This window comes from Dryas octopetala, chromosome 1 (genome assembly GCF_963921425.1).
Source record: "Dryas octopetala chromosome 1, drDryOcto1.1, whole genome shotgun sequence".
NCBI lineage: Eukaryota > Viridiplantae > Streptophyta > Magnoliopsida > Rosales > Rosaceae > Dryas > Dryas octopetala.
In genome coordinates this window covers 18,455,451-18,483,205 of record NC_141366.1, presented here as the reverse complement: position 1 = coordinate 18,483,205, position 27,755 = coordinate 18,455,451, and the positions used below count along the sequence as shown (strand labels likewise).

The 27,755-nt window shown below is 33.9% G+C and overlaps 4 protein-coding genes across 9 annotated transcripts; 3 read left to right on the top strand and 1 right to left on the bottom strand.

Annotated features, from left to right (window-relative positions):
- Positions 1 to 4,167: 4,167 nt before the first annotated feature.
- PIP2;4 (plasma membrane intrinsic protein 2;4) lies at positions 4,168 to 6,383 on the top strand. The gene is made up of 4 exons (XM_086235710.1): positions 4,168 to 4,540; positions 4,925 to 5,220; positions 5,678 to 5,818; positions 5,914 to 6,383. Exons 1-4 carry the CDS (start codon positions 4,249 to 4,251, stop codon positions 6,025 to 6,027), a joined length of 843 nt encoding a protein of 280 aa, XP_086091836.1. The 5' UTR covers positions 4,168 to 4,248; the 3' UTR covers positions 6,028 to 6,383.
- A 7,478-nt stretch (positions 6,384 to 13,861) lies between these two features.
- LOC147298814 (uncharacterized) lies at positions 13,862 to 14,646 on the top strand. The gene has a single exon (XM_086229627.1). The coding sequence runs from the start codon at positions 14,147 to 14,149 to the stop codon at positions 14,558 to 14,560; it is 414 nt and encodes a 137-aa protein (XP_086085753.1). The 5' UTR covers positions 13,862 to 14,146; the 3' UTR covers positions 14,561 to 14,646.
- Positions 14,647 to 15,505: 859 nt separating this feature from the next.
- LOC147298813 (zinc finger, C3HC4 type family protein) lies at positions 15,506 to 17,851 on the bottom strand. Its single transcript, XM_086228274.1, has 3 exons — positions 17,695 to 17,851; positions 17,476 to 17,595; positions 15,506 to 15,794 (listed from the first exon to the last, which is right to left on the bottom strand). The coding sequence occupies exons 1-3, from the start codon at positions 17,713 to 17,715 to the stop codon at positions 15,678 to 15,680; spliced, it is 258 nt and encodes an 85-aa protein (XP_086084400.1). The 5' UTR covers positions 17,716 to 17,851; the 3' UTR covers positions 15,506 to 15,677.
- Positions 17,852 to 19,717: 1,866 nt separating this feature from the next.
- Positions 19,718 to 25,799, top strand: LOC147298812 (putative serine/threonine-protein kinase PBL28). 6 transcript variants are annotated; one of them, XM_086227649.1, is made up of 10 exons: positions 19,718 to 19,849; positions 20,805 to 20,956; positions 21,532 to 21,667; positions 22,499 to 22,788; positions 23,330 to 23,565; positions 23,823 to 23,949; positions 24,086 to 24,157; positions 24,229 to 24,406; positions 24,675 to 24,807; positions 25,344 to 25,799. In XM_086227649.1, the coding sequence occupies exons 2-10, from the start codon at positions 20,872 to 20,874 to the stop codon at positions 25,587 to 25,589; spliced, it is 1,503 nt and encodes a 500-aa protein (XP_086083775.1). In that variant the 5' UTR covers positions 19,718 to 19,849; positions 20,805 to 20,871; the 3' UTR covers positions 25,590 to 25,799. The 6 variants fall into 6 exon arrangements, with proteins under 6 accessions (XP_086083775.1, XP_086083752.1, XP_086083768.1 ...); XM_086227626.1 differs by having other exon boundaries at positions 22,433 to 22,788; XM_086227642.1 differs by having other exon boundaries at positions 22,430 to 22,788; positions 24,720 to 24,807.
- Positions 25,800 to 27,755: the final 1,956 nt, after the last annotated feature.

Genomic DNA, 27,755 nt, shown 5'->3' with positions numbered 1-27,755 from the left:
AAATTGCAACTTGAAACAAAGGACACACAATCACTTCTTTCCCAAACCTTTGGATTTGAGCTCTGTCTAGTGAGTTTAGTCTGTGGCCAACATATTTTTTGGGACTATTAATTTCTGGGGTCACTATCAATCGCAATCACTTACATCAAATGGCTTAATTATAAATACAAAAAAAGAAGAAAAAAAAATTGGAAAGAGGCACCGACCAATGAGGAGTCACCCTCAGCCACACCAAGTCACAAAGCCAAAAATAAAAATTTAATTTGATTTCGTCACACACTTGATGTTTTTTCGACAAGTGGTGCATTCTTAGCCATAACATTATAATTCAAGAAAACCACACTAAGAAGTAAATATTAGATGAAAGTGGAAGCAAAATGTGGATGGGAATTGGGGAATGTCAATTGAAAAAAAAATAAAAAAAAAATCAAAGCGGTGGAGTTTGATTTTTGAAGTGAGGCGGCGATGGTGGTCAATTCATGGCATCAAACCTTTCACTAAAATTTAGAAAAATACATATGCATTATATATATTGTGACTTTGTGAGGGTTGTCATCAAAGCCATATATTTTTGTACATTGTTTTGTTTGTATATTTTTTTTACTTGTTTTCTTCATGATTTGGCTATATTAGCCTATTAGGTCATTAGTATGGACTTTACGTTCAAATCTTATCCTAAATGAAAATAGGGTTTTGACTAATAAACGTCTGATAATTATCCAAAATGGAGTGTTAGAATGCCTCAAAAATTGGTGCCTCAATGACATAGGTTACTATGTAAATTAAAATACTTGTCACATCATATATTATAAGGTCCTTTGATTTTAATTACTAAATTTTAATAACTTTTTAGTTTAGGTACCAAAATTAAATAGCATTTTAGATTAGGTACTAATTGGAAAGTTAAACAAATTAATAAAGTAAAAAGTATTAGAATTTACAAATATTACATTATATGCCACTACAATAAAAAAATAAAAATAATATTACATCACAAATATTACATTAATTTATACTATATTGTATTATCAAAAATAAAAAAATCAATCGAGTCACAACCTAATTGTGACTGTTTTGGTAAATTGAAAGAGACAACTCACACCACTATACTATATATTATTTTGTGTAAAAGTATTGTTTTGACCTCTATTTATACTATATTGTAATATAATTTCTCTAAAAAAAATTCAATTTAGTCACAACTTAATTGTGACTGTCTCACAACTTAGATGTGACTGTCGTTTAGTCACAACTAAATGTGAAGTTGAGATTATATTAGCAAATTTTCAAAATAATATATAAGCCTCAAGGACAATTTTGTCAAAACCTTATAAATTTTAACTAACACTCATCATATGTGGGCCAAAGGATAAAAATGTCAAATGAAAAAAACTCAAATCAAAGGGGCTAATATATTTGTGACCTAATCTAAAAACTACATTTAAATTTAGTAGTTTAATTAAAATATTATATGGTCTTCATGCTATACCAAAAAATTATTGAGATTTAGTATTTAATCATAATTTTCTATATATTATATAACCTATTTTACCCTTTTTCAAATTTCTTCATTTTCAAAAAAAAAAAAAAAATCTTCATCTTCCTCATTTATCAGTCCAAACATTACATACTAACCCTTCTCAACTCTCCATTTTTCCTTTATTTCCACAACTCATCATTCATTATTTCAATTGATTCATTAGAATCTGAGATTCTCTCTCTCTCTCTCTCTCTCTCTCTCTCTCTCTCTCTCTCTCCCTCCTTCCTGCTGGGTTCATCGACCCACCTCTCTATCAATTTAAGATGAAACAAAATTCCTTTGTGCAGTAAATGAAAAAAAAAAAAAAAAAATCTTGGCTGGATCAATGGAGTTTTTCTAGTCCCTCCATATATGTTTTTTTTTTTTTTCTAGTCTCCTTTTCTTGGCTGGAAAAAGAGAAAACAATGAAAGTCTTATTTACAGAGCAACAGGGTTTGATTCGGAGGCCCATGTTATTCTTTGTCTTTCTATGGAGGAAGAAGACTTAAACGTTTGGGAAATTGTTTTGTGCTTAGTAATTAATGGGTTGACATGATAAATTTGTAGCATTTACATTTTCTCTTTGAAATATAAGATTAAAAGATAAGTTCGGCAGCCAATTAAAGTGTTAAATTTGGAGATGTATTTTATGGGGTAAAATGGTATTTAATTAAAAATAATTTGACAAGTAATAATGTGATTTGACAATAAATAATGATGAGTGTTATTTAAATTTGCCACATTATATTGAGGCACAAAATTAAGGCACAAAATCATTTCTCTTATCCAAAATCTTAATTCTAGAGAGAAGAATTATATTATGTGTTTTTTTATTGCAGTTACACAACTTACACAGCTACACCTATATAATTTTAATAAAAATTTGAGAATGATATATTTCCATAGTTTCCTGTAAATGTAATTTTATAAACCTTATATACGTACGTTACACTGGCTTAACTTTCTTAAAAATGTATGCATAGTATATTGCTTTATTATCTTAACCTGAAAATTCGATAAAAAAGAGAAAAAAATCTTAATTTGAAACCAGATTGCTTTGAATGTTGCTTCTAATAATTCTAATTCTAAAATCCAAATGCTTTTTAGTTGTATAATTATCATTATTAGTAAAGAAAACCATGGGCAATCTCATAATTGAGGTGACGAATGGTCCACAAGGACCACAACCACCACCACCATTTGATTATAGGTAGGATCCAGATAAGCTCTTCTGGCAAACCATCATCAGCCAACGTACATATGACAATGCATTTAGGGATAAAATAATGTTCATATAAAATAATTAAAACTTTTAGGAATAAATTAAAAAGATCCTATATATATTCCCAAGAATAATATTTTTGAATTAATGATAGACTTCTTGTTTATAATATTTTACAGGTGAGAAATCCTCCAGCTCTTTCAGGTTATTTTTCTCCTTTTGTAATTTGGGGTCGCATTCTCTGCATTTACTTGTGCCATATGGACAGCTCCATTTTGATGATCATGACCGTCCATCATCATCACATGTAACAAATGATCAAAAAATTACAATGACAATTTTGTTGTGTATTTAGACACTATAAGATCACAGTCCGATTGCTGCAACTATCATATAGATCACTCAAATATCAGTCAAATTATTTTTGTGAGTGAATGTAAAGTGTTCAGAATTATAAGTCTCTATTGTCATAATATATATTTGTGGGTATGTATGAATTAATTCTTATCAATTTTTTCTTGACTGAGAAGAAAAGGAAGAGTGTAACAGTCCCTTGATATTGAAAAGAAGTAGGAATCTACCAAAGCAACCAAAAAGAAAAAGAATGTGAGTGTCAATTAAGACCGTTGCCTGCTTCCTTTTTGGGTCAAGATGACCGTTTAACACTTGTTATTGTGCCAACTACTCTTTCTTTTTGGCGTTTAGGTGAGCTTAATTTACAACAGTGGATGCCTTTTTAATTTACTCATAATTTTTCTCAGACACAAAAAATTGTTATAAATCAGTCAATCTTTTACTCTCACACAAAAATTCTAAAACACTCAAATATTTGTATCACTTCAGCTTATCATTTTAGCTAGGTACAATCTCTCTAATGCATGTAGGTTTTACATGTGAGTTGTCTCACTTTTATTTTAAAAAAAGAAAATATTAAGGAGACCATATCTTTGTACCATTCAGTATATTATCTCTCTCATAAAAATAGATTTCACTTGTATTGGTGAGGCTCACCTCTATTAGAAAAATGGTATATTAAATTGTACAAATTAAGAGATGATCTCTCTATCAGTATTCTTAAAAAAAAAACACAAAAAAGACTGTACGTTTAAATGATACAAATATTTCTATTTACAAAAGTAATACTCTAGAATTATCCAAAATTGATGAAAGGTATACCTAGAATGATCCAAAACTGATGAGGGGTGAGAAATTAAAGCAAAACCTTTAGTAGCCGTTGGGGGACAAAGAGTGGAGCCCATGCAAGCGAAATGGAGTTAAATATGAGCTAATATGGATTATGGGCGGCATAAAAAATTAATTATCATATATCTACCATTACTTTATCACTCTCTTAATTATTGCTTAGCATACACAAATTTCGCACTCTCTCTGCTCCCATAAATACCCCTCCACGCCTCTCCATCCACACAAAAACTAAACTAAACCTTTGTATTTCTCTCACAACCCACAAACACACACACCTTGCAAACAGTCGCAGTTAGAGGCCATGGCAAAGGACGTAGAGGCTGAGCACGGCGAGTTCGCGGCAAAAGACTACCATGACCCTCCTCCTACGCCCCTTTTCGACGCGGAAGAGCTGACGAAATGGTCTTTTTACAGAGCCCTCATCGCCGAGTTCATTGCCACACTTCTCTTCCTCTACATCACGGTTTTGACCGTGATTGGCTACAAGAGCCAGAGCTCGGGGGATCAGTGTGGTGGGGTTGGCATTCTTGGCATCGCTTGGGCCTTCGGCGGCATGATCTTCGTCCTTGTTTACTGCACCGCCGGTATCTCCGGTACGTACTTTTTCTTCAAATGCTTTGGGATAACTAAAAACGTTTTTAGTAGCATTTAGTTCAAATTGTTAAAGTGTTTTTTGAAAGGTGCTTTATGAGGAAGAGTTTTCAAATATATTCACTGGAAACATTTGGATCTTTAATTAATAGAACATTTTTATGTGCTTCTAGTACATGTACGTACATGCTTTTTACATAAACACTTTCAAAACAACTCCTAATTTCGAGACAATATTTTGTAAAAGTACTTCTAAAAACGTCTTTAGATATATAAGTATTTTAATTCTTTTAAATCGAAGCCTCCTGAGACGTGCTTTATCAGGAAGTGCTTCTTAAAACATTTATTTTTAAGAAGCACTGATGTAAGATTCGTGACAAGTACAGGAGGACACATTAACCCGGCTGTGACATTCGGGCTGTTCCTGGCCCGAAAAGTTTCACTGCCGAGGGCGGTGCTGTACATCGTAGCACAGAGTTTGGGTGCGATCAGCGGCGTTGGGCTGGTGAAGGCGTTCCAGAAGTCATATTACGTGCGGTTCGGAGGTGGAGCCAATGAGCTGCAAGATGGTTACAGCAAGGGAACAGGGTTGGGGGCTGAGATCATCGGCACTTTTGTTCTTGTCTACACTGTCTTCTCCGCCACTGACCCCAAGAGAAATGCCAGAGACTCCCATGTCCCTGTAAGCATAGCATAACCACTTCAAACTTCAAACCATATGTTATTGTTTTTTGTTAATATTCTGTCACTCTCACATGATATATTATTCGGTCAATCTACACCGTTGATGAATTAGACGGTTAGAAAATGAAACTATTTCGTTTGGACGGACTAACTTAGTTGACCTCTAATAGAGGTGGAACTTATTTGTGTGGGTACGTCTCACATGATTGAATTTTATTTCTATTTTTTTTTTTTTTGGTGAAAAAATTTTATTTTTATTAGACAGATAGTACGTATACAAAATATGTAATTAGTTGAAATAATCTAGATGATAATACAATTGATAAAATAAGAAAACTAGTAGCTAAATTTAAGTTAGGAAAACTGGTCAGCAGCCAAGCTATATATATCATCTTCACAAATTTTGGTTAATTAATTGACCATATATATGTGTTTTCTTCTTAAAAAAATTAAAGGTGTTGGCACCACTTCCCATTGGATTTGCTGTTTTCATTGTTCACCTGGCCACCATTCCAATTACTGGGACTGGTATCAACCCTGCTAGAAGTTTTGGAGCTGCTGTGATCTACAACAAGGACAAAGCTTGGGATGACCAAGTATGTGCTCTTTCTCTCAATTTTCCCATAATTAATTCACTTTTTATATTTTTTTAAAAAATTTGAGCTATAATATTGGTCCACATCTATTTCAGTGGATCTTCTGGGTTGGACCTTTCATTGGAGCTGCCATTGCTGCCTTCTACCACCAATACATTCTGAGAGCTGGAGCAATCAAGGCTTTGGGATCTTTCAGGAGCAATGCTTAAGCTTTTCACCCAAGATTCTCTAAACACATGGGGATGGTGATCTTAATTTATGAAAGAATAACAGAATTGAGGAGGGTGCAATTAAGTCTATCTTGAGGGTCCTTCAGCAATTTCCTCAATCTGTCTCTCATGGCTCAAAAAGGAGAAATTGGAGGACCATGGAATTGTAGATAAATTGGCTTTTGGGCAAGGGTGTATTTTGTATCCCTCTCTTTTGTTACTACTTTTGCTTTGCATCTATGTTCTATTATCACTTCTGTGTATCCTTTATCTTCTTTTGCTATTTTCACTTTTTACTTTCTAAGTGAGTGTATTCATGAAGCTAATGAAATATGGGTTGTGTTCTTTCGTCTCAATCACCTACTACTTTGCTTCACATCATGGTTTTTGCTTGCAAATTAAGTAAGTTAATAATCCTCAGCAGCATTATCAAATTAAATAAAAGTAAAAATTTTCCCACATGAACTCTTTGATTGTGACAATGAAAGATACACTTTAACTTAACTTTTGTTAAAGAGTGGAATACTGGAATTGTTAAATAAAAATCTGGCTAAATTGCCATTATATTTTGGTCCATATAAATTAAGTCTGATTCCATTTTAGTCCTTATAATTATAACTAATTTGACAAAAATGTCAAAACACATATAACATGAATCCACGATTAAGGAGTAAAATGAAATCAAGCCTGCATTAATTATTGAACCAAAAGTGTAATTTGGTCTAAATGTTTTCCTAGCAAATGCTAGCTAGAGAATTGAAAGTTTAGATGGAAATGAAGCTTGAATCTGATCAATATACTTCATCTGCTTGTATTCTCTCTCTCTCTCTCTCTGGGATTGTGGGTATAATTTAATTACAATATAATATTTATCAAAACCACAGCTATGCGCTGGGCATTCTTATCCTCATTCATTCAATAATATATTGAAAGGGTGCTGATGATGAGATGGTCTAATCGATCAGTACCACAATTTAATATAGTTGTTGTGCATAAAGTGATAAACATGCACCAAAAAAATAAAATAGTAATAATAATAGCAGCTTGGCTTTGTGGTGGAAGTGAGATCGATATTGATGCATTTGATTTCATTATCTTTTGCAGTAGTTGGTAAAGGGACAATACATATATGTGTTAGGTGGGGTGCTTTGCTCTTTAAAAGGTTGATATATATATGTTTCATAGAATATTTTAGTTTTCTAGTGATTAATCTAACTTATCTCCTCCCTATTTTATGGCTTTCTGGTCGTACGTTTTCTAGGAATAATAAGCTGGTATATGCTTTAATTAGCTGCTTGATGATGCACATTTTGGCTTAATTTATGGTTTTCTGCTGTTGCACTGCTGTGCATGTGATGAGGGAGATACTTGGCCTCTCATATCATGACTCTATATGAAATGTAAGATTAAATTGTGCTATTGTTGTGAGTATGAACCCCAAATTGGGTATTTGATGTCTTGCACCATAATATATAAGTTTTTGAGCCTTTTTGTTGATGATTGAGTGATTCCGATTTAGATGCTCTAACTAGGTATAAGAGCAAACAATCTATATATCAAGGATCATATATATTTTTAAGTTACTCAATATAAGTTATTTGTGTATTCAACTCAAATTACGATACATGTGAAGATGTGCATTAAGAGTATAAAATTTACATTGCATGTGTATCTAAAGTTCCGTCAACAATTAATAAGATAAAAATTTAAAGGCTTATTTTATGATTTACCACTCAAAACTATTTTTCATTCCCAGATTACTATCTGAAAGTTTTTTTGTTCTAGGTTACCACCTATAACTTACACCCGTATCACATTTTACCTTCTTTCGTCAACACCTCCGTCAAAAAATGCTGACGTGTCGTGCTGGATGTGTGCCACATGTCACATCTTTTATTTTATTTTCATATTATTGCTATTCTCCTATTTTTATAAACTTTGAAAATTAATTAAAACTGGACTTAGAAGAATACACGAAAAATTCTTATGAACTCGTCTTGACTAGTACTAATTTACTATGGGGTCTAAATACTAATTTTCCCTTTGAGTGTTTCCAGAAAATTTGAGAAGTCCCAATTTATTTCTAGAAAATTAAGCAAAATTTCCATCTATTCAATAAATTCTAGAATTTCCGTAAAGTCTCGGACGAATTCTCAAAAATATTTTAGAAATTACCAAAAACTTGTTTTAGAGAATTCTTTCGAGACTATATAGAAATTGTAAAAAAATTTTAGAATTTATTTTATAGAGAGAAATTTATTTTCCTTTAAGACCAGGGAGTCTTTTGGGTAGCAAGTGTTCACGAGAAAGGTATTGTTAGCTTTTATAAGACCAATGGTGCAAACCTATTATTTTTTTGGAGTTCGGGAGATTATTCTATGAATTTTCAAAGAGTGTAGAGTATTTTAATTTTCTAGAAATAAATTTGGACTTCCCAAATTTTCTGGAAACACTCAGAGGGTAAATTGGTATTTTAACCCCATATTAAATTAGTACTAGTCAAGACGACTTCGTTGAAATTTTTCGTGTATTTTTCTGAGTCCGAAGCTATTTTTAATTAATTTTCAAAGTTTATAAAAATAGGAAAATAGAAAAAATCTAAAAATAAAAGAAAAGATGTGACACATGGGCGCACATCCAGCACGCCACGTTAGCATTTTTTACGGAGGTGTTGATGGAACTAGGTAAAATGAGACACAGTGTAACTTATAGGTGGTAACCTTGGATAAAAAAACTTTCAGATAATAATCTATAAATGTAAAACAGTTTTGGATGATAAATCATGAAATAAGCCAAATTTAAAATAAGTAAGTAAATGCCATGACTCCTGCTAACTATTAAATTTTCATCAAATAACTAGAGTTACGTAATTAATACTACCTTATCAAATAATGCATTGATGTTGTTTACATATATTGAGTCATTAACATATTTATCTACTTACAAAGAAAAGCCACAAAGCAATTAACATATTTATCTGTTTTCATTTTCGGTGAGCAGTGACAACATCTCTATATTACTTGTTTAGGGTTGATATTCCATTTGACCATGAAGATTGAAATTGTTAACACCATTAAATCTAAAATAACGTAAAATTGATTACAAAGTGAAACAACCGTGTATATCAAACTAACACTCCCTCCTATATAGAGTTTTATTTTGTATGTGAAGAAACAAAGAAATTATAACCGAGAGAGAAATATATAAGTAACCTCATCTTGCAACATGCATGTAACTAATAAAGAAATGAGAATTTCTTACAACAGCTAGAAAAACCCTAATACCCTGTTAAACAATTATTTTTGAACTTACAAATAAATTAAACTAATAGATCGAAAGTGGACCAAGAATACTATAGCCGATACAAATAATGAACTTTTTCTTAGGATTTATATAAAAAGGTAGAGGCTGCTCACCATATGTCTTGGATTTATTGTGGTCAGGTACTATTTTTTATTTTTAAACCTTTTCTTTTTGGTGTTTGGTGGAGAATTTGGAAACTTGAGTTCCATCTGCATTATCGTTCCTCTGCAACCCTTTGTACACTCTACACGATCCTTAATCTTTGTACAAAAAAATTTCAGATTATGAAACTTAGATGGAGCCCATACATACATTAATATCAAATGCAAATTTTACTTATATTAATTCTTGAACAGTGCTGGCGTGACCAGATTATACATGTGCTGGTCCAAATTCCAGCTATGTCTAGTAATTAACAATATTGATAGTTATAAACTTATATACCATTGACATATATAGTAGGTACTGCCAACCGTGTTCCACAAAATTGATTCATATATAGGGCCTTCATTCACTTTTTATATTTGGATTCATCACATGCATTCTCATTTGATCTTTAACCTGTTTTCAATTCCAAAAACTTCATTAAAAATTTCAGACCGGCCAGTGGTTGGTCTGTCCATGGCCATGGTTGACCTCCCGGAAAGGGAAGCTAGGATGGAGGGAAAAAGACAAGAAAAAAAACTTTCAATTTCTTAATTTTTTAAAATTAGATAAATGAAAATATTATGATAGTTGGAAGCATGCATGAGTAATAGAAAAGTGGTTAATGACCATTTAGTTTAGTGGATGACATTCAGAGGTGGTTCAAATCTCCTCATATATTCAGAGGAGATCCTGACTTCAAATCTAATGTACGACAGTTGAATAATAAAAAAAAACAAGATAAATAAATAAATAACAATTACCAATAAAATTAACTTTGAAAATTAAAATTTGAACAAAGTGTAGGAATTTAAATGTAGGTCTTGATTTTTTTTTATAGTGTCAATTTCTTGTCGCACAAGAAATTTAGATAAGATGCATGAGTGATTAACAACCGTTGAAATATGTGCGAGTAATTATAAGATGCACCTATATCTACGATTGGAAATCATATACGCGTGTGTGGACAGTTTTCCTAAGCTTTCTTCCATCAAGGTTTGAGAGGATAAACACACAACACTGGGCTATATATGTACACAGTAGTTCATCATCCACACATAACCTTCTCATTGATTTTGATGTAAAGGTCCAAAGGCAGCTGTGTATTCCTAACCCATGGTGGGAATATTGGATCTGAATGGGTTGGAAGATGACCCGTCCATATTTTACAGTGGGCTTCTTTCCAGGCCTACTCAATCGTCATGAGCTATGTCAAGGATAACACAACCATACTGTTCGTACTAACACTCCAAATTTGTTCATCAACTTTTATTCATCAAATCATATAACAGTATTTTATTTATTTATTGATATATGCACTAACATAGTAACATCTCATTTAACGGAAAGCCAAATACTTTTATTACGGGGTAATTCTATGTACACCTAAGACCTCGTGTAATGTCTAGAATTAGATTAAATAGGTTAAATGAGTATATTAATTCATCTGTATTTAAGAAGAAATTTTTAACTTAAAGGAGAAGATGAGAGAAGATAAATTAGTCATGAAAGGAAACTTATCTCTTTCAATACCCAGAAAAATGGTGGGATTAGTAGAGATAAATTTCCCTATATGGCTACATCTTCTTCCTTCCAATTAGAAGTTTTTTTTATTGGATACACATCAACCTAGCTAGCTGGTCATTGAACATATATATCCAATCCAATTTTTGGCATCAAACGAGGCATTAAAGTTTAATTTGAACACTAAAATTACTCGCAACACTCATATTCCATTTAAAAATTAATATACTATATGGAGAGCGGTTTTGCTCACCTCCTTTAACTCAGGTGTATGCTCACCTCCAATCTAAAATACTGCCACGTGTGTGAAAAACTAACCATGAGTTAACTATTGTATTTAATTATTTATGATGTTATAATGATGAGAGAGAAAAATAATTTGACAACTCATTTTTTATTTTATCCTTATCTTTTATTACTCAACTTTTTTTTATCACCCGTTAATTTCTCTTTTCTCTTTTATTTAATTATTTCTAATAATTTTTACTTCTTTTGTTTTTTTGCTCTTCTCCAGTACGCCTCTAGTATTCAAAAAATCACATCCATTTTTTTGGGTCTTCTCATGTATACACATTTATCTATTTTTTTAATTAATTAAAAAATAAAAATATTCTAACAACACATTTGCAATTCGAGCAAAAAACTCATTTGCAAAGTTTAATCTAAAATGTTGGCCAAACAAAAATCTAAAACAACTCATTTACATACATAGAAAATCCAATAAAAAAGTTACATGAGTTCAAAAAAAAAAAAATTATGTCATTGCAACTATTCTTCTCTCTTCAAATGCTGCAACACCTTGGATTGACCTAAGAATTTATTTGATCTGAAAAGGTCATGTATGAGACAAGAAAGAAGAATTCTTAGGCGAAAAAAAAATGTGTTGTTGGATTATTTTTTTTAATTAATTAAAAAAGTAGATAAAAGGTGTATACATGAGAAGACCCAAAAAAATTGGATGTGATTTTTTGGGTACTGGAGGCATACTAGAAAAGAGCAAACAAAAAAAAAAGCAAAAATTATTAAATGCATGTGGTTTTTTAGATACTAGAGGCGTACTGGAGAAGAGCAAAAAAACAAAAGAAGCAAAAATTATTAGAAATAATTAAATAAAAGAGAAAATAAAAATTAATAGGTAATAAAAAAGTGGAAAAAAGTTGAGTAATAAAAGATAAGGATAAAAGTAGAAAAGAGTTGTCAAATTATTTTTCTCTCTCATCATTATAATATCATAAATAATTAAATATAATAGATTAACTCATGGTTAATTTTTTAAACACATGTCAGCATTTTAGATGGGAGGTGAGCATACACCTGAGTTAAAGGAGGTGAGCAAAACTGCTCTCATACTATATGTACTCATAAAGAGAAACTTATTCCTTCTAATACCCACAAAAAGGGCAACATTATTTGCACTCCCCATATATATTTTTGCCTTCCTCAAAGTCATAAAAACAATTGGGGAGTGCAAATAGTATTCCCTTCCAAAAATACTCTATTGTTTAAGGTTTGTCTCTATTTCAGTCATAAAGCTAAAGTTTGCATGTTCAATCATATGATTTTTCAATTAAGGAGTATATAGAATTTCTGGATCCTTTATCACATATGAGCAACTCTTGTGATTTGGAAGGTGCATTGCTAAAACATGTGAAAAGCTAAAGGCCCATTAACACAAGCAAGGATCTTGTGCATGCCTTAAGTGGGGAGAGAGAGAGAGAGAGAGAGAGAGAGAGAGAGAGAGAGAGAGAGAGAGAGAGAGAGAGAGAGAGAGAGAGAGAGAGAGAGAGAGAGAGAGAGAGAGAGAGAGAGTGAGTATCACAATTCACAAGGTGGGAAAACAAAGACATAAAGGCAGGAGTTTGGAATAAGATAAGGGAAAAGGTTCTGAAGGGTGTCATGACTCATGATTCTAAGAAACATTAGAGTAGGGGAAGGGGGAGATGCATTTATTTAGCTTTGCCACTGGCATGCGCTTACCCATCTGCATTCTGCAATAATGTCCAAGGCCGGTGAAACATGGACTACCCATTATAATTACACACATGATCGATCATGATCCATGAATACATGAATAAACGTATGTTGTTGGCTTTTGCTTTAAAGCCATTATTTAGCAAATTTGCTGCTCCTCCAAGCTAAGAAATCCCATGCCCATTACTTACTCTTCCTACACACTACAATTCATCAAAATGCTTTTCTGCTTCATTGGTTCATTGCCATTAACATTAAGACACTTCATATAACACTTTCATTCATGCGTGTTTGCAGTGCATTGTACTTGTCTTGTATTGTAATACAACTTTAAATGATTTTCTAAAATGATCGATCAGGAGGAAATCAACCAAAGATTAAGTTAAAGACATGGGGGTGAAAGTGGTTTGCTTGTGATATAGCATGAGTTTGAATATGTTTTAAGTGGTTGTGAAAACCTATCAAGCAGATTGAGGATTCAAGAAGATGATTAATTATATTCCTAGTCCCCACTCATGTTTGTTTAATTAAGGCACTCAAGTAGAGAAAACATGATTTAGAGATGCAAATAATTAAAGTAGTGAACATAATAAGCTCGCCAACAAAATTAAATGACAATCATACCCTGTGAAACATTTTACTTCACTCCAATAGGTCACAAGTTTCCAACTAAATGGGGATAGTGACTTGGAGAAAGTGGAATTACCCTTTAAAACCTTTTCAAGGACAGGCATGCAAGTTCACAATGCAACAAAATGAGATAAATATTGATAAAAAATGCAACAAAATTGACCCTGATAAGAGCATTTCTTGGAGTTTCAAAAGTTTTATTAGGGATGGCAGAGAGAGAGAGAGAGAGTACATTCCCATCATTTTGTTCCCTCCTCCTGACCTCTCTTTCATCACCAAAATTCTAGTCCAAGCAACAACCACTTCCTCGGACATTATAAAAGCCAGGCTGAAGCACCCAAAAGGTTCAGAAGGAAACCAACTACTACTACTACTCCTCCTACTCTAGCTTCAAGACACTCAAAACCAACTACTACTACCACTCCCTAGGACCTTACAAAAGCCAGACTGAAGCACCCAAAAAGGTTGAGAAGAAAACCAACTACTACTCCTACTCCTCCTCCTCCTACTGCTATTTATTCCTCAAATTCAAAAGAAAGTGAGAAAAATGACTTGCAGGGTTTCTGTCTTTCTCTTGTTCTCTTCTCTGGCCCTTCTTCTCTCCATTGCTAGTGCTCATGAGAGAGCCCCCCATGGGCTGGCCAGAGAAAACCCAATAGCTCTTTCCCCATCAGCATATGATTTCTTTCATCCAAACACACAAAACCCCATTGCTAAAGACCCATGTGCTGCATCCAATTGCTCACCATTGCCTGTGGCAGCCCAAGTGCAAGCAACTGAAGCACATGAGAGCAAAGTCTCTGCAACCCAGAATGGGAGGACCAGAATTGGAGCTGGTGGGATTGCTGGCATTGTGTTTGGTTTGGCATTTGCAGTGTTTCTGGCAATGGGTGTTTACTATGTAGTTGTCACACGTAGAACAAACATGAGCAAAGCCAATACTGTTCAACCTGATGCATGAGGCTTTCATAGCTTGACCAAGCCAAATCTGCCCCACTTCGATCTATCTCTGATCTTTCTTCCATTGTAGTCAAACCAGGTTGTGTAATATGCATTGTATCTATAATTCATTAGTGATCAGTTGCATGGTATTTTCGAGTATGAGTGTATGACTAATGGTGATTAATTAAATTTGTTCACCTTTCAGCATTCAAGCAATTAATATAATCAAATGATTACTACTGTAATCGTTAACTGCTGTCGATGACACACGTAAATGGAAGTCCCCTGTTAACATGTTAAATCACTAGTAATTCATGTGATAGTCAATTTCCGCGGTTGCCAAATTCGTTCATCGATTAATGTGAAGGAAATTCAAGGCACACCCAAATTTGAATAAATAAAATCCTACTGCATCATTCAGTAAACAGAATTTGATGAACAAATTTGATAGGTCTAGTAGTACTATATAATAATCGGGGTAAGAAAAGGTTTGAGTTTAAAGACTTCTTTATAAAAGTGGTATCTTTGAGATGAGATTATCTTCTTTCGGATGAATAAAAAGCACTCCTAAACTAAACAGTGTCACAAACATCAGAAAGGCAAGTCACAATCAAGTCCCAGTTGAGGTATTTGTAGCAATAACCATCAACATCAACTTAAAAATCTCAAGTTGTGGAGCACACATCCAAAATCGGCAATTGAAGAAAATACTCGGGGTAAAATTCTATGGTACAAACTCTGTGGCAAACAAACACATTTTTAACCCTTAAATTTTAACATATTCACTTTTCCATAATAAAGTACAGATATGTGAATTGTTAGATCCTGTGTGTATGCCTACAGGAACTCAAGAATTAGATAGATTGTGTTTGACAATCTGAATTATGGTCCCAGTACTCTTTTTATCTTTGGTACATCTTGAGTTGTCCCAAGCCCAAGGTTTTGTATTATGAAGAAGAAGACAGACATATTCACTGATGTAAATTATAAAAATAGAAAAACAATAAGTTGCAGGCAATATTAATATGCCTTTGATTGCTCAAAATATTTGAAAGATACAAATGTGGGCAAGTTTAGCATGTATGAAGGTAACAAATTAAATTTCCATACATTCTAGTGCAATCATTCAAATCCATCTACCATCCAGATGAACTAAGGGACTCAATCACAGGTCGAAATGTCTGGTCCACAGCTTTGTTCCAAAGGTGTGCAAACTCTGAGCGAGTTTCCCTTCCAAATAAGGGCTCTCTCACCTGAAGAATTTTGAAAAATGAAACTATTAGACTTTAATAAGCACTGCAAGCTAGAAACTCGATAATTTATTGAACATCCATTCTATGTTATGCAAGCTTCATTGGTAAGTTCAGTAAAGTTCACTGTTATTTTGCTAATGATAAGTTTGATAGGGAAGATTCATGAAACAAACCAAATATGTAAAGTTCATAGACATCCATAACATAAAGGCATAAAATCCCAGGTTACCTACCTCAATTGAAAGGTTCCTGTTCTGAACATATTGCCCAACCAAAAAAAAAAATCCTGTTCTGAACATATTTACCAGAATATACTTCCTATATTCTCCAACTTTCATGAACTAAGAGAGCTTTATCCTTCACTAACAATTACTGTGAGGGCATACAAAGGTGGTAGAACTTCTACTATATATGCACTACCTAAGCCATCTGAGGAAATTTAAATCAATATTAACTTACTTCAACTTCATTTTTTCTCCCCCATTCCCACCATTCTTTATTAAATGTTTTGCTACCATTATACCATCATATTAAGGACTCAAACCACACCTTCATATTGGTACTTAATTATGACAACACATTCAAATATAGCAATAACATACTTAAAAAAAAAAAAAGGAAAAAAATCAGAAATTAATTGTTTGGGAATTTGGAGGAGGGGAGCTAACATATTTCATCAGGGATATACGTATTTTCTAAAATTCCAACTTCTCTAATAAGGGCAATGATATTGCAAAGAAAGCTGTTTCCACAGGTATTCAAGAGTTGATTACATTTTGGATGTATCTACTTCAGATTGTGAAAGCAACCAAAATATCTCAGGTAATGCACAATAAAGTTTTGCATGAGTTTTTTATATATGCTTCAAAGCATTTGAAAAAAATTCCTTTTCCTCCAAAGAGAAAATGTGCATCTTAAATAACCTGCCCAATTCTTGATAAATGACACTTATGTTTCTTTCAATTATCGAATGTCTTAAGAGGACTAAACAGCCGTATCAAGCAGTCACTCCAGACCCTAAATTTTTATAAATTGATGTACATACTACATAGAGAAGTGTTCCACCACACACTTGGCTATTCTACTGTTCTTATTTTCTTCTAGGATTAAAGCTTAATTGAATTCGATTGTATACGTTGAGCTAAACACCTACGTACCATGAACTTATAAATTTTACAACAAGATGATACATTTTCAAATCAACAAGTCCCGGACCTCCCCTTATCTTCTGATAAGTTCCAAGCCATAAAATACATAGGATTACTAGTAAAAATGAATGTGATCAGATCCATTCCTTGGTTTCACGGCAGTTTCGTATGCCGTGAGGTACAATCATTGCAATCATCCCCAATTTAGTTCTACATAGTTATAGCACCCAGTGAGAAATTTAAATTGATACTGTATTTAAAAATAAATAAAAATTCCCAACAAATGAACCAGTTAATACTAATAAAGCAATTCTGGTCCTTGCATAACCTCAAGTTCTGGACCTTCTGGTTAATATTCTCAATTGGGTAAAACTGTTGGTCACAAACGACCTTAATGCTTGTTTAACACACGCATGAAGCGGAAACTATATAAAAGCAAAAAAATTTAAGACTATTAAGACTAATACTAGGGTTTCAGTCACCACAAAAACGGTGTCGTAACGCGAAGAATCAAATAAGAAGCCGAAAATTACCTGAGATTGGGTAACTGATAGAGGTTTGGTACCAGAAATGGAGCTGTAGATGCATCTGCGTTGCTCGAACACGACGATCCCTGTGAGTATGCTTCCCAATGCAGCGCCCAAAAGCCGCTCCTGAATTATCAAATTTTGTTTCATAGAAAATCATGAATCAAGATTTGAACTTAGAAAAACAAAATGAAGAATTTGTATTTTTAAATTTTATTTTATTACCTGAGCAAGAAGGCTGATCATGGCGTATGGGTGAGTAATCTGGATGTTGGATTTCTTCAAGTTCTCTGCAAATTTTGGAAACTAGTGTTGGTTTCTCTTTGCCTCGCTGAAAAGGAAGAGAACCCAACATGGGCTCACTTTTATTGGATCAACTCTGTGGGCTGGCCCATATGTAATGAGCTTTGATTCCCGTATTCCAAAAGCTAAGCTTGGCTTGTTAACGAGCTAGCCTAATATTTTGTTTGAACTTAGTTTAGGTTTTTAACGAACCAAGTTCAAATGGTAAAACAAAGTCAAATACGGATGAAACTAAACTATATTGAGTTGATTTACAACTCTACTCACAAAAGACATGACTTGGAGAAAATACATGTAGAAATTATAGCATTCAATTTAAACAAGACATTATGTATTGTAAAGTAAGACTTTATATTCTCGTTGTGGGATATATTTCAACATGACCCCTCACGTGTTATTTGATTTGAGACAATTATGTAGACAATTTATATTGGGTAATGTAGAAATATGTGAGGCTGTTGTGCTTGACAATAGTAGAAATTAAAGCATATAATCCAAAATTAATTGGTAATGAGTGAGAGCCGAGAAGCCCAAACTTAAGACATTATATATTGTAAAACAAAACTTTACATTTTTAATGCGAAGTATCTCATAACAATACAAACCTCTATTTATATGTTAATCGCCCCACTTTTTTTTTTTTTATCAAAATTCATTTCCAACTTGAGTAATAGGGATTTGGGAGGGATGTGATTCAATTTTTATTTCTTAGAAGAATAGAGCCAAATGCCTCTTCTTTAGTTGTTTTCAATATCCCAACTTGAGTAAATGGGGAGGGTTAGGTTTTTAAGGACAATATAATAGGCAAGGTGTTTGCATGTGAGCCCCTGGCAATGGTCGGCACAGCCAGTGTCATGTGACAGTCGCTGCAGATAAGACTTTTTGAACCTCTTTGCATAAATTTAAAGTTTAGACAGCGACTTGGGAACCAAAAAGTCCCACTCCCAACCCTCCCTCCTTATTACTACTTCTATCAGTTCTATGTAAACCCATAAAAGATAAAACCCTGTATGTTGCACCCTTCCATATAAACCAGTCAATGTAATGCCACACTATAAAGTACATATACATCATGCTAATTTGCCATATCACTCATATATCCAAGTAACAATGACAATGAATACACAACCATCTCAATTTTAGAGGACAAGGTTCATCCATGGAAAAGATTAAAACCACTACAAGGAGAGGTTTTTAGAAAAATAAGTAAAAGATAGACAATTTTCCACTTTGATCCATGTGGGTGTGGATCATTTTTCACTTTGTTCACTCCTCTATGTGCATGGCACATGGTCATTATCCATATAGTAATACATTTATATTAATCAAGTTCTTATATTCTCAAATTTGATCAATAGTTTTATAATTTGTAAAAGTCATGATAATTATTAGGTAGTTGGAGGCTTGGAGCATACACATCCTTTGGCAAAGATTGCATCTCTTTATGCTTCTACTCTGATTTCATTCTTACTTAAAAGAGAGAAAAAAACTCACATTCTTCTCTCAACATCAAATTAAGGTCACTTGAGGATTTGAGATATATAATTTGACCAAAATTTTCTCCAAGAAGTCCCTGTCATTTTGCCCTATAAACAACAATAGTGAGTAATCACTTTGAAAGTTTGTGAATTTCAGAAGGGACTTAGTTTTTTGGCACTGAGACAATAATTTTTTGTATCTAAAAACTAAGAACAATGGAATAATGTTCATATAGACTATATAGTTATTTCAGATGGTTGTCACCACTCCTATTGTTTGTCCTATTAAATGTGAACATGTCAAAAACCAATTGCAAACCGTCTAGCTTTCAGGAATAACTGTTCTTGTGTCATAGGAACATCCGGACCTACTTGTAACATCTTATGTGCCAATAATTATAATTATGTGTTTGTCTTTGGCTGCTTTTTGGGAAGTCTTTGTTTTGGATTGCTTTCCATGCAAACCTACAAAAGAGACCTCAAGTCTCAAGAACCTGAAAGAAAAAAAAGAAAAAACAAAAGTCTCTTTGGTAAGCTGAAGCAAAAAGCTGCTTTTTCATTATTCATGATTCTCTTCAGCTCCATTCTTGCAGGGCATGGTCAGCTCTCTCTCTCTCTCTCTCTCTCTCTCTCTCTCTCTCTCTCTCTCTCTCTCTTATTGTCTATAATCTATATATTTGTGGCAGTGGTGACTTTTCCTTGAACTCAGAAAAACAGTTTGCAAAAGACTTTCACACATAACATGTTCTGACATTGATGTTGAGGACCATTTAGTTACACTTCTTAGTTTTGAAAAAGACTTCACACATAAGTACAAAACAAATAAAGTTTCTGATTTTGCTTAAGTACTCTGGAGCTATCTGTGTAACTTCTTGTGTATATTCTCTCTGGCTTTGTACTAGTGTTCTACTGTTCTTGAAAAATAATTAATAACCCAGATATCTTTTAAGATTTGGAATTTGCGTTCTGACTGTTTTCTTGAGAATCTCATATTTTCCTGAATAGTAAAAATAAAAAACCTATGAGAAAAGTTGTTGATTGTGGATGTTCTGTCAAGATTTTCTTGTACGTTACAAGATTTTCTATCCTGGGTTTTGGAACTTCAACAGTTTCAATTCATTCATGTGGATGTTCTGGGATTACAGGTTCCAACTTTTTGAGATTCCCATGGAATCTCTTGGGATATGGATTTTGAATTTTGTGGGATTTTAGCCGCTGAACAACACCAATGATGGTCCTATCCATTTCAATATAGACAGCCTGTTCTGTCGGTTCTTCAGGGTTTTTCTTTTCTTCTTTTGCCCTTTTACACACACAAATTCAATTTCTGTTTGGGATTCCAAGTCTCAAGAATCTCAAGTGTCTGGTTAGCTTTTGTTGTACAGTTGTAGATAGCCAAGCAAGTAAAACCAAACATATGTGCTTTATGAGTTTCATTAATAAAATACAAGTTTCCATGTCTCCTCTGATTGATACTTATATAGCTCTCAATATTGAAGAACTTGTATCTGAATCAGCAACTTATATTTGAGTTTCTTATTTCCTCATTTGTAGTATTTGACAAGTGGGTTTAATGCCATATTGGTTTTGGGTGGCTTCAATGGGTTGATGCTTATTGACAATGCGCTTGTTCTGGTGGCAACAGCTGCCTCTGCTTATACTGATCCAACTTTTAGAACCCAGCAGAACAAGCTACAAACTATATGGTACTCTTTCTCTTTCTGTCACTTTACTTTTAGTAATGCATTCTTAATCAATTTCTGATTGTACCTGTAATTTTGATTAAAGAATTCCTCAGTCAGAATCAAAGGCAACCAAATTCTTCTTACTGTTATTTGGTTGAAATGGTGATATCAAATATAATCAAGTAACTGTTTTGAATATGCATACATGGTAGTAAAAATTGTCTTAGATTTTGGGATATATTAGGACCACATAATTGGAATTACCCAATTCAAAGATGTTTAAAATAGATGAGAACATGTACAAGTATGGTGAAACACTTTTCAGATATTCCCTTTTAAACTGCTATTTTTGTAATCTTTCTTCCTGAGATGAAGTGCAAGTGTGCAACAAGTCTCGTCTAAAATAATATATATATATATATTTATTTTTGTCAAAAAGTATATGGTTTTGTTCATGTTCTGAATGGCTTGGCGAGGCATGCAATAGGGGAATACTATTGGTCTGGAGTATTGACTTTTCCTTGTTTAATCACCATTTTAGTTGCCATAGAAGGATACTGATTTCTTATACCTTTCTTTTTTTCTGAAACTGATAGCTGAAGCTTTACTAACTTTCAAGAGCAGAGTTGGAAGTTCTCAACTATCCAACGGTCGAATTGGAAGATATCCATGTCTAAGACAATGGACATTTGTCAACTGTTATAAACTGAAGAACCCTTGTGTTGTTTCTTTGTAAGCTCTCTCTCTCTCTCTCTCTCTCTCAGTTTTGTTGTGTGAGTGCATGCAGTTGCTTGCGTCAAGCAGTCTCTAATATGCAGAAGTAAATATTATATGATGATTTTCAGATAAAATTCTTCAAAACACCACAATTTAAATGAAAAAAATGTTGCCTTCATAGCATGGATACATCATTTAGCACAAGTTACCAACTTGAATCACTTGATCTTTTTGCCAGGAAAACTAAATATAAGTTAAAAGTTTAAATAGTAAATGCATACCCCTATTTATGTTGAACATAACCTGGATTTTTCTAGTCCAAGAACTATAAAAGTTAATCACCTGGTTTATAAATTAGATGCTAGCTTTATGAACAGGCTCCCTGGGACTGTGGATTGTATTGGATCATGATCCAATTATGTTCTCTGAGTTTTACTTCAAGATTCCAGATTATGTATATTTCATGTTTAACTAGTTACATAGAACAAGTTTTGGGTAGGTGCTTCCACATTTTCGTGTTGGGTGTGAAAGCCCCCACTGAATTGTTGTTTTGCAGTGCTACAATGTAATTGAGGAGACAAAACTTCTTGTTTTTGTACTGGTGGACTTATAGAGATTGCAACCATCCTAAAACAATTTTCTTATCATTATCTATCCTACTCATCTGCAAAGCATTCTTCAAGTACCTGATTCTAAATCATTTCGTCGACTCAGTTTCATCTTTTGATCACTCATTTCTTTAAAACATGTAAATTTATCTTAGATGTAATGCTTTAGCAGGTTTCCTGGTATCTGTTCAGTTCCTCTGCGGGCTAACACAATCAATTTGTCACCGTTTGCACCAAGACTTTTTGTTGCACACTCTTCAGTTCAATTACAGAAAGAGCTCCATAAACCAAGATACAGGAGAAGAGCAGACATAGTTGATGGGGATAGTGGTGCTCCAACATTCACGCCTGTGCAAGAAGCTCGTGATAAGAAACCAATGAAATGGGAAGTTGCAGCAATTATTGGTGCAGTTGCTGCAGCTCTGCTTGTGGTTATCGTAGCGATGGTCGTCTACATCTGCTTGATGCGTGTCAAAAGACTCATTAGGCAAACATCTGACACAGCATCTTCTGCACCATCTTCCCCTGGTAAGTTAGCTTCTAACCATTTGAGGCTGGACATTTTCTGAGCCAACTAATAAGTTTCTGGCCAGACACACCATTTTAGTATAATTTTGACATTCTTTCTTTAAGTTGTGGTTTCCCAAGCAGGCCCTCAAGATAAATAGACTTGTTTTTTCTAGAAAGAAAGTTAAAGTTCACTGTGCTAGAAAATTAAGACCATCATGCTTGCAGGGCCCTTTTTGAAGGAATACACAGCTCAAAAGAACATTATAGATGCAACTGTAGGATGTGACAATAGTTTATATACAGATATAGTTTTATGTATGGTATATTAGGTAAATTTCTCTTGCCACAGTTAATTTTGAACCACACATCCAAGTATGAATCTCCATGATGATCTAATTGACAGTCTAGCAAATAATGATTTAGATTTACTGAACGTACTCAAGTTCTGTCTACATTTTTAAGCTGTACAAGAATGACTGGTATTCTGTAAAATGTTAAGGTTGTGATTTGGATTTTTGGGTATGTTCAGTAAACTGGTTTCCTCTTTCATTTCTTTCAGTTGAAAGCAAAAGAGGGGACACATCGCCCTATGCTGCTGCTCTCTCTCCATATGGTACACAAAACTTGAGGCAACTAACAATATTGGAACTGGAGCAAGCTACAAGTAATTTCAATGAAAATAATATCATAGGCCAAGGTAGATTTGGTTTGGTCTTCAAGGGGTTACTTCAAGATGGATCTATTGTGGCCATCAGGAGACGCCTGCATGCCCCAACTCAGAATTTTTTCCATGAGGTAAACAAGTCGCGAATCAGATTTTCTTTGTGAGGTAGTGATATTGTGCTTATCTTCAAAACTACATAATTTGATGGTTCCATTTAGTTATTGTGCCAATATGTCCTCAATACTAAAACCTAAAATAAAAATACTAAACCACAAAACGAATTCGTTTTGGACAGAAGCACAATATCAGCACAGAAAACCTTAGCAGAGGATCCTATTATTTGATGGAAATACTTCTGAGTATGTTGACTTGTCTGGATGCAATACAGGTGAAGCACATAGCTCGTGCAAACCACATGCATGTTCTCAGGCTTATTGGTTATTGTCAAGATAGTAGTCAACAGTTACTTGTCTATGACTATCTCTCAAATGGAAATGTTGGGAATCATCTATATGGTACTCTCTCTCTCTCTCTCTCTCTCTCTCTCTCTCTCTCTCTCTCTCTCTCTCTCTCTCTCTCTCTCTCTCTCTCTCTCTCTCTCTCTCTCTCTCTCTTCCATGTCATTCTCCCTCTAACCACACAGTTTTTCAGATTGTGAAGGTTTACCTGTTGGAAAGTTGAGCATACGGCAAAGGTTATCAATTGCTTTGGGAGCAGCCAAAGGTACATCAGCTGGTTCAAGTTCTTGTGCACATCTTTCTATTCTACATAAAAATAATTGAATTTCCTCTTAGGACTCGCACACCTTCATGGTTTGGTGCCTCCTCTCTTGCACATGCATTTCAGGACAAGCAATGTTCTAGTGGATGATAACTTCATTGCCAAGGTGTCTGACTATGGACTAACCAAATTGCTAATTAAGAGTCATCATGCTGCATCATGTTCAGCCATAGACTGCTTTCTTGACCCAGAGTATGTAATCTCTCTTTACAGTACTAAACTTGATTAGAAGCTGATTGTATGCTAAATTAGAAGTTCATTCTATTATGGTAATATTGCTTAACCTTCTTCTAGTACTACATAGGGTAGCTTGTAACAAATGCTAGCTTTTGAGTTGACCATTCCATTTCAAAAAGAAAAATCTGCAGATCTCAGTCATTCTGAGATTTTCCTCTTAAACTATGGTTGTGTTTAGACTGAATTTGTAACTGATGTCTAATCTAGTCCGTTTTTCGTAAAGGTTAGATTTGTCAAATAAATTTTCAGAGAGAGGTGATGTGTACAGTTTTGGGATTTTCTTACTGGAATTGATCAGTGGATGTGAAGCAAATGGCAGAACCAAGTTAAACTCAGGAGATAATTTGATATTGCAGGTATATGCATCTGTGTCTGATCTCACTAATGATAACTCTCTTATTACGATAGTCTTTATTGTTGTCACTAACAAACGAACTTGGTTCAGCTGGGTCTCCTAGGGGACACCTTAGTGGTTAGGATTTGAAATTCCCCAAGAGCAGCCTCGGTTTAAGTAGTTAGACAATCACTAGATCCCAAAAACTTAAACTGTCAGGAACCGGCCAACAATATATATCAAGCTAACACTCTCTCTCACGTGCAACTATGTCTTGCACATGGAGAGACAGACAGATACAGACAGTATAGATGTATCCCCACCCTGCAGAAAATATGTGGAGGATGGTGGTTGGAGCTTTTGAATCCAGAAACTCTTAGAAGTAGAGCTCTAATACCATGCTAGATAACCACTAGACCCCAAAAGTTTTAAGTTGTATAATGAACAGACTAAAATAAGTGACAGTTCTGGCATTGCAGATTTGCAGTATGTAATTTATGACATTAAAAATTTTTACAAACCTCTCTCAGTTCTTATAAGTTGGTTTTTCATTTGAAGGCCAAGGACTGCAAGGATTTGGACAGATTTATTGACAAAGCATTAGTAGACCACAGAATTGAAGCTGCAAAACAGATGATGGAGTTAGCATTGATGTGTATAGATGCTGGTCAACAAAGACCGCAGATGAAGATTGTGGTTGAAGGGCTAGAACGGATTCATCAAGCTATAGAAATCAGTCACTTTCATATCGAAGTCGATGAGGAGATAGGTGCTGTGACTCTTGGGAGTGAGCTTTTTAAGTGAGTCCCCCTTTAATGTATCTGTATCACAGCCATCTTTTCATTCTTTTTTATAGATTTATCGGTTTGTAATTAGTTACGGAAGAAAAGTAAATTATAAAAGCATTCTTGGAGTATACAAATCAAATGGAAATAGTAAAGATTGGTAGAGAGTCTAGTGAAACTGAATGTTCATGGAAGCAACACATAAATAGAACACTCTGCCTTAAGACTACTTTTTGTGGGATTTTCCTTATGTGTTATGTCGAATCACGTACGCTATGCCTTAAAAGGAAAGTATGAAACTCAGCTCGGATATAGTTCCTATTCATGGTCACGAGTACGGACACAGCATGACACAAACACAAACACAAAATGGGTCGGATCAATAGTAGCACAACAAATGTATATGTAACATATAGGGCTGTTGTCTATTAGGAACGATATGACATAAGCACGAATCGGACTGAGCATGACATAAGAGCAAGCACAAAATGGGTCTGTAGTCTGTACAAGACAAAACCCATTTAGCATTTTTTTTTTTTAATTTAGTATTATATAAAAGCATTTTCAACAAGTAAATTCAGTTCATCTCATTGCTTAAGCCAAGGACTATCTCATATGCAAAGCCATTTCAGACGGCTGATATTAATGCTCAAATCGAGATGTGAAACTGATAGAAGCCCAAAGAGTCTGAGAGTCCAAATGAATGGTTAAGAAAAGTTGGCCTTTTAGATAGCGAAAGCTGCGCTTCAAGTAACCATTCTCTGAGATCCATTGCTACTCCTATCCCTCCTAGCTTTGTGCTGCTTCCATGCTAAGCAATTGAACATGGAATGTAAACCAAATCTCCAACATAACCAAGTTTCATTTATTTATCATGGCGCAGAATCCAAGCCTTCGTAGTGCCTTTTGTATCTCTTCACGCTTTTTTTCATGAATGATACTTGAAGTCCAAGTCGTAAGACTGATTGATTTTGAAAGATTATTAGAAAAAGAAAATTGTACAAATTAGAGTACTGAGTCCGAAACCAATTGATAATAGGTTGAGTCTAACACGTTGAGCTTGTTCGCTCCCATACCATGTAATAGTTAAAGTATCTTATTAAAAACCAATTAACAGTGTGTTAAAAAACCCATAACATTATAAGTTGTAACATAAAATTCTACATTTTCAATATGAAATAAGTTCTCAACAAAAATACATACACATATTCAGAATCCATAAAAAATACAACTTGAAAAGGCAAAATATGTATTAATTATACATATGTTCTTTCCTTCATTCAACTTATACACATATGTTCAGTGTAGCTCATACTGACTAAACATCACATTTTTTAACTTACACAACAAGTAAAAATCTTTTTCATAAGTCTTAACTCAGGTGATATGAAGTTGGTGAAATGGGGGTATAGAATAGATATATTAAATTCAATTTTTTTCATAAGCAACACAAAAAAATTATAATAAGTCTTTCCACAAACAAACCATCAAATAGGTTGAGTAAAATTTGAACACAAAACTTCTCTAACGAAATGAAAGATAATACCTACTATACTAAATGGTTATTGGCCTTTTAACTAATCTTCTATATCCTCTCCATTTGTCAAAATAGTGATGATGCATTTTGTTAGAATTTGGCTACTATTAATATTTATTTTTTTAATGAACCAAACAAAAATATTTATTCTTGCCCTTTTGTATAACTTGGCAACTTGCCCCCTCTATGTTTGATGCGTTAATTTGACCAATTATACATTTATTTTTCTCTGAAGACGATCAATCAAATCTTTAGGCAATCAAATTGTGGCAAAAGAAAAAATAAAAACTACATCTTATAATACTCTTAAAATGATTTCATGTAGTTATGGGGCCAATAGAGTTTTTTTCTTGGCCTTAGTTAATGGAGAAAGGAAGTAGTAGTTGTGTGATAAAAAGAGGGGGAAATATTGACCAAAAAATTGGAGACAGAGGGACTGGTGAAGTCCTTACAAAAACAGAGTCGAAATAGGGAAAGACAAAGAAAAATATGGTATTGGCGTATTGCTGCCTGTGTCTATATTTTATTTGTTAAAAATAAATGAGGTTAATCATTTAAGACATATAGAGAGTGGAGAAATTTTAAGGGAAAAAATTTTGTGCCTATTAAGGTACAACATCTATGTGCCCTAATTCTATGTGGTAAAGT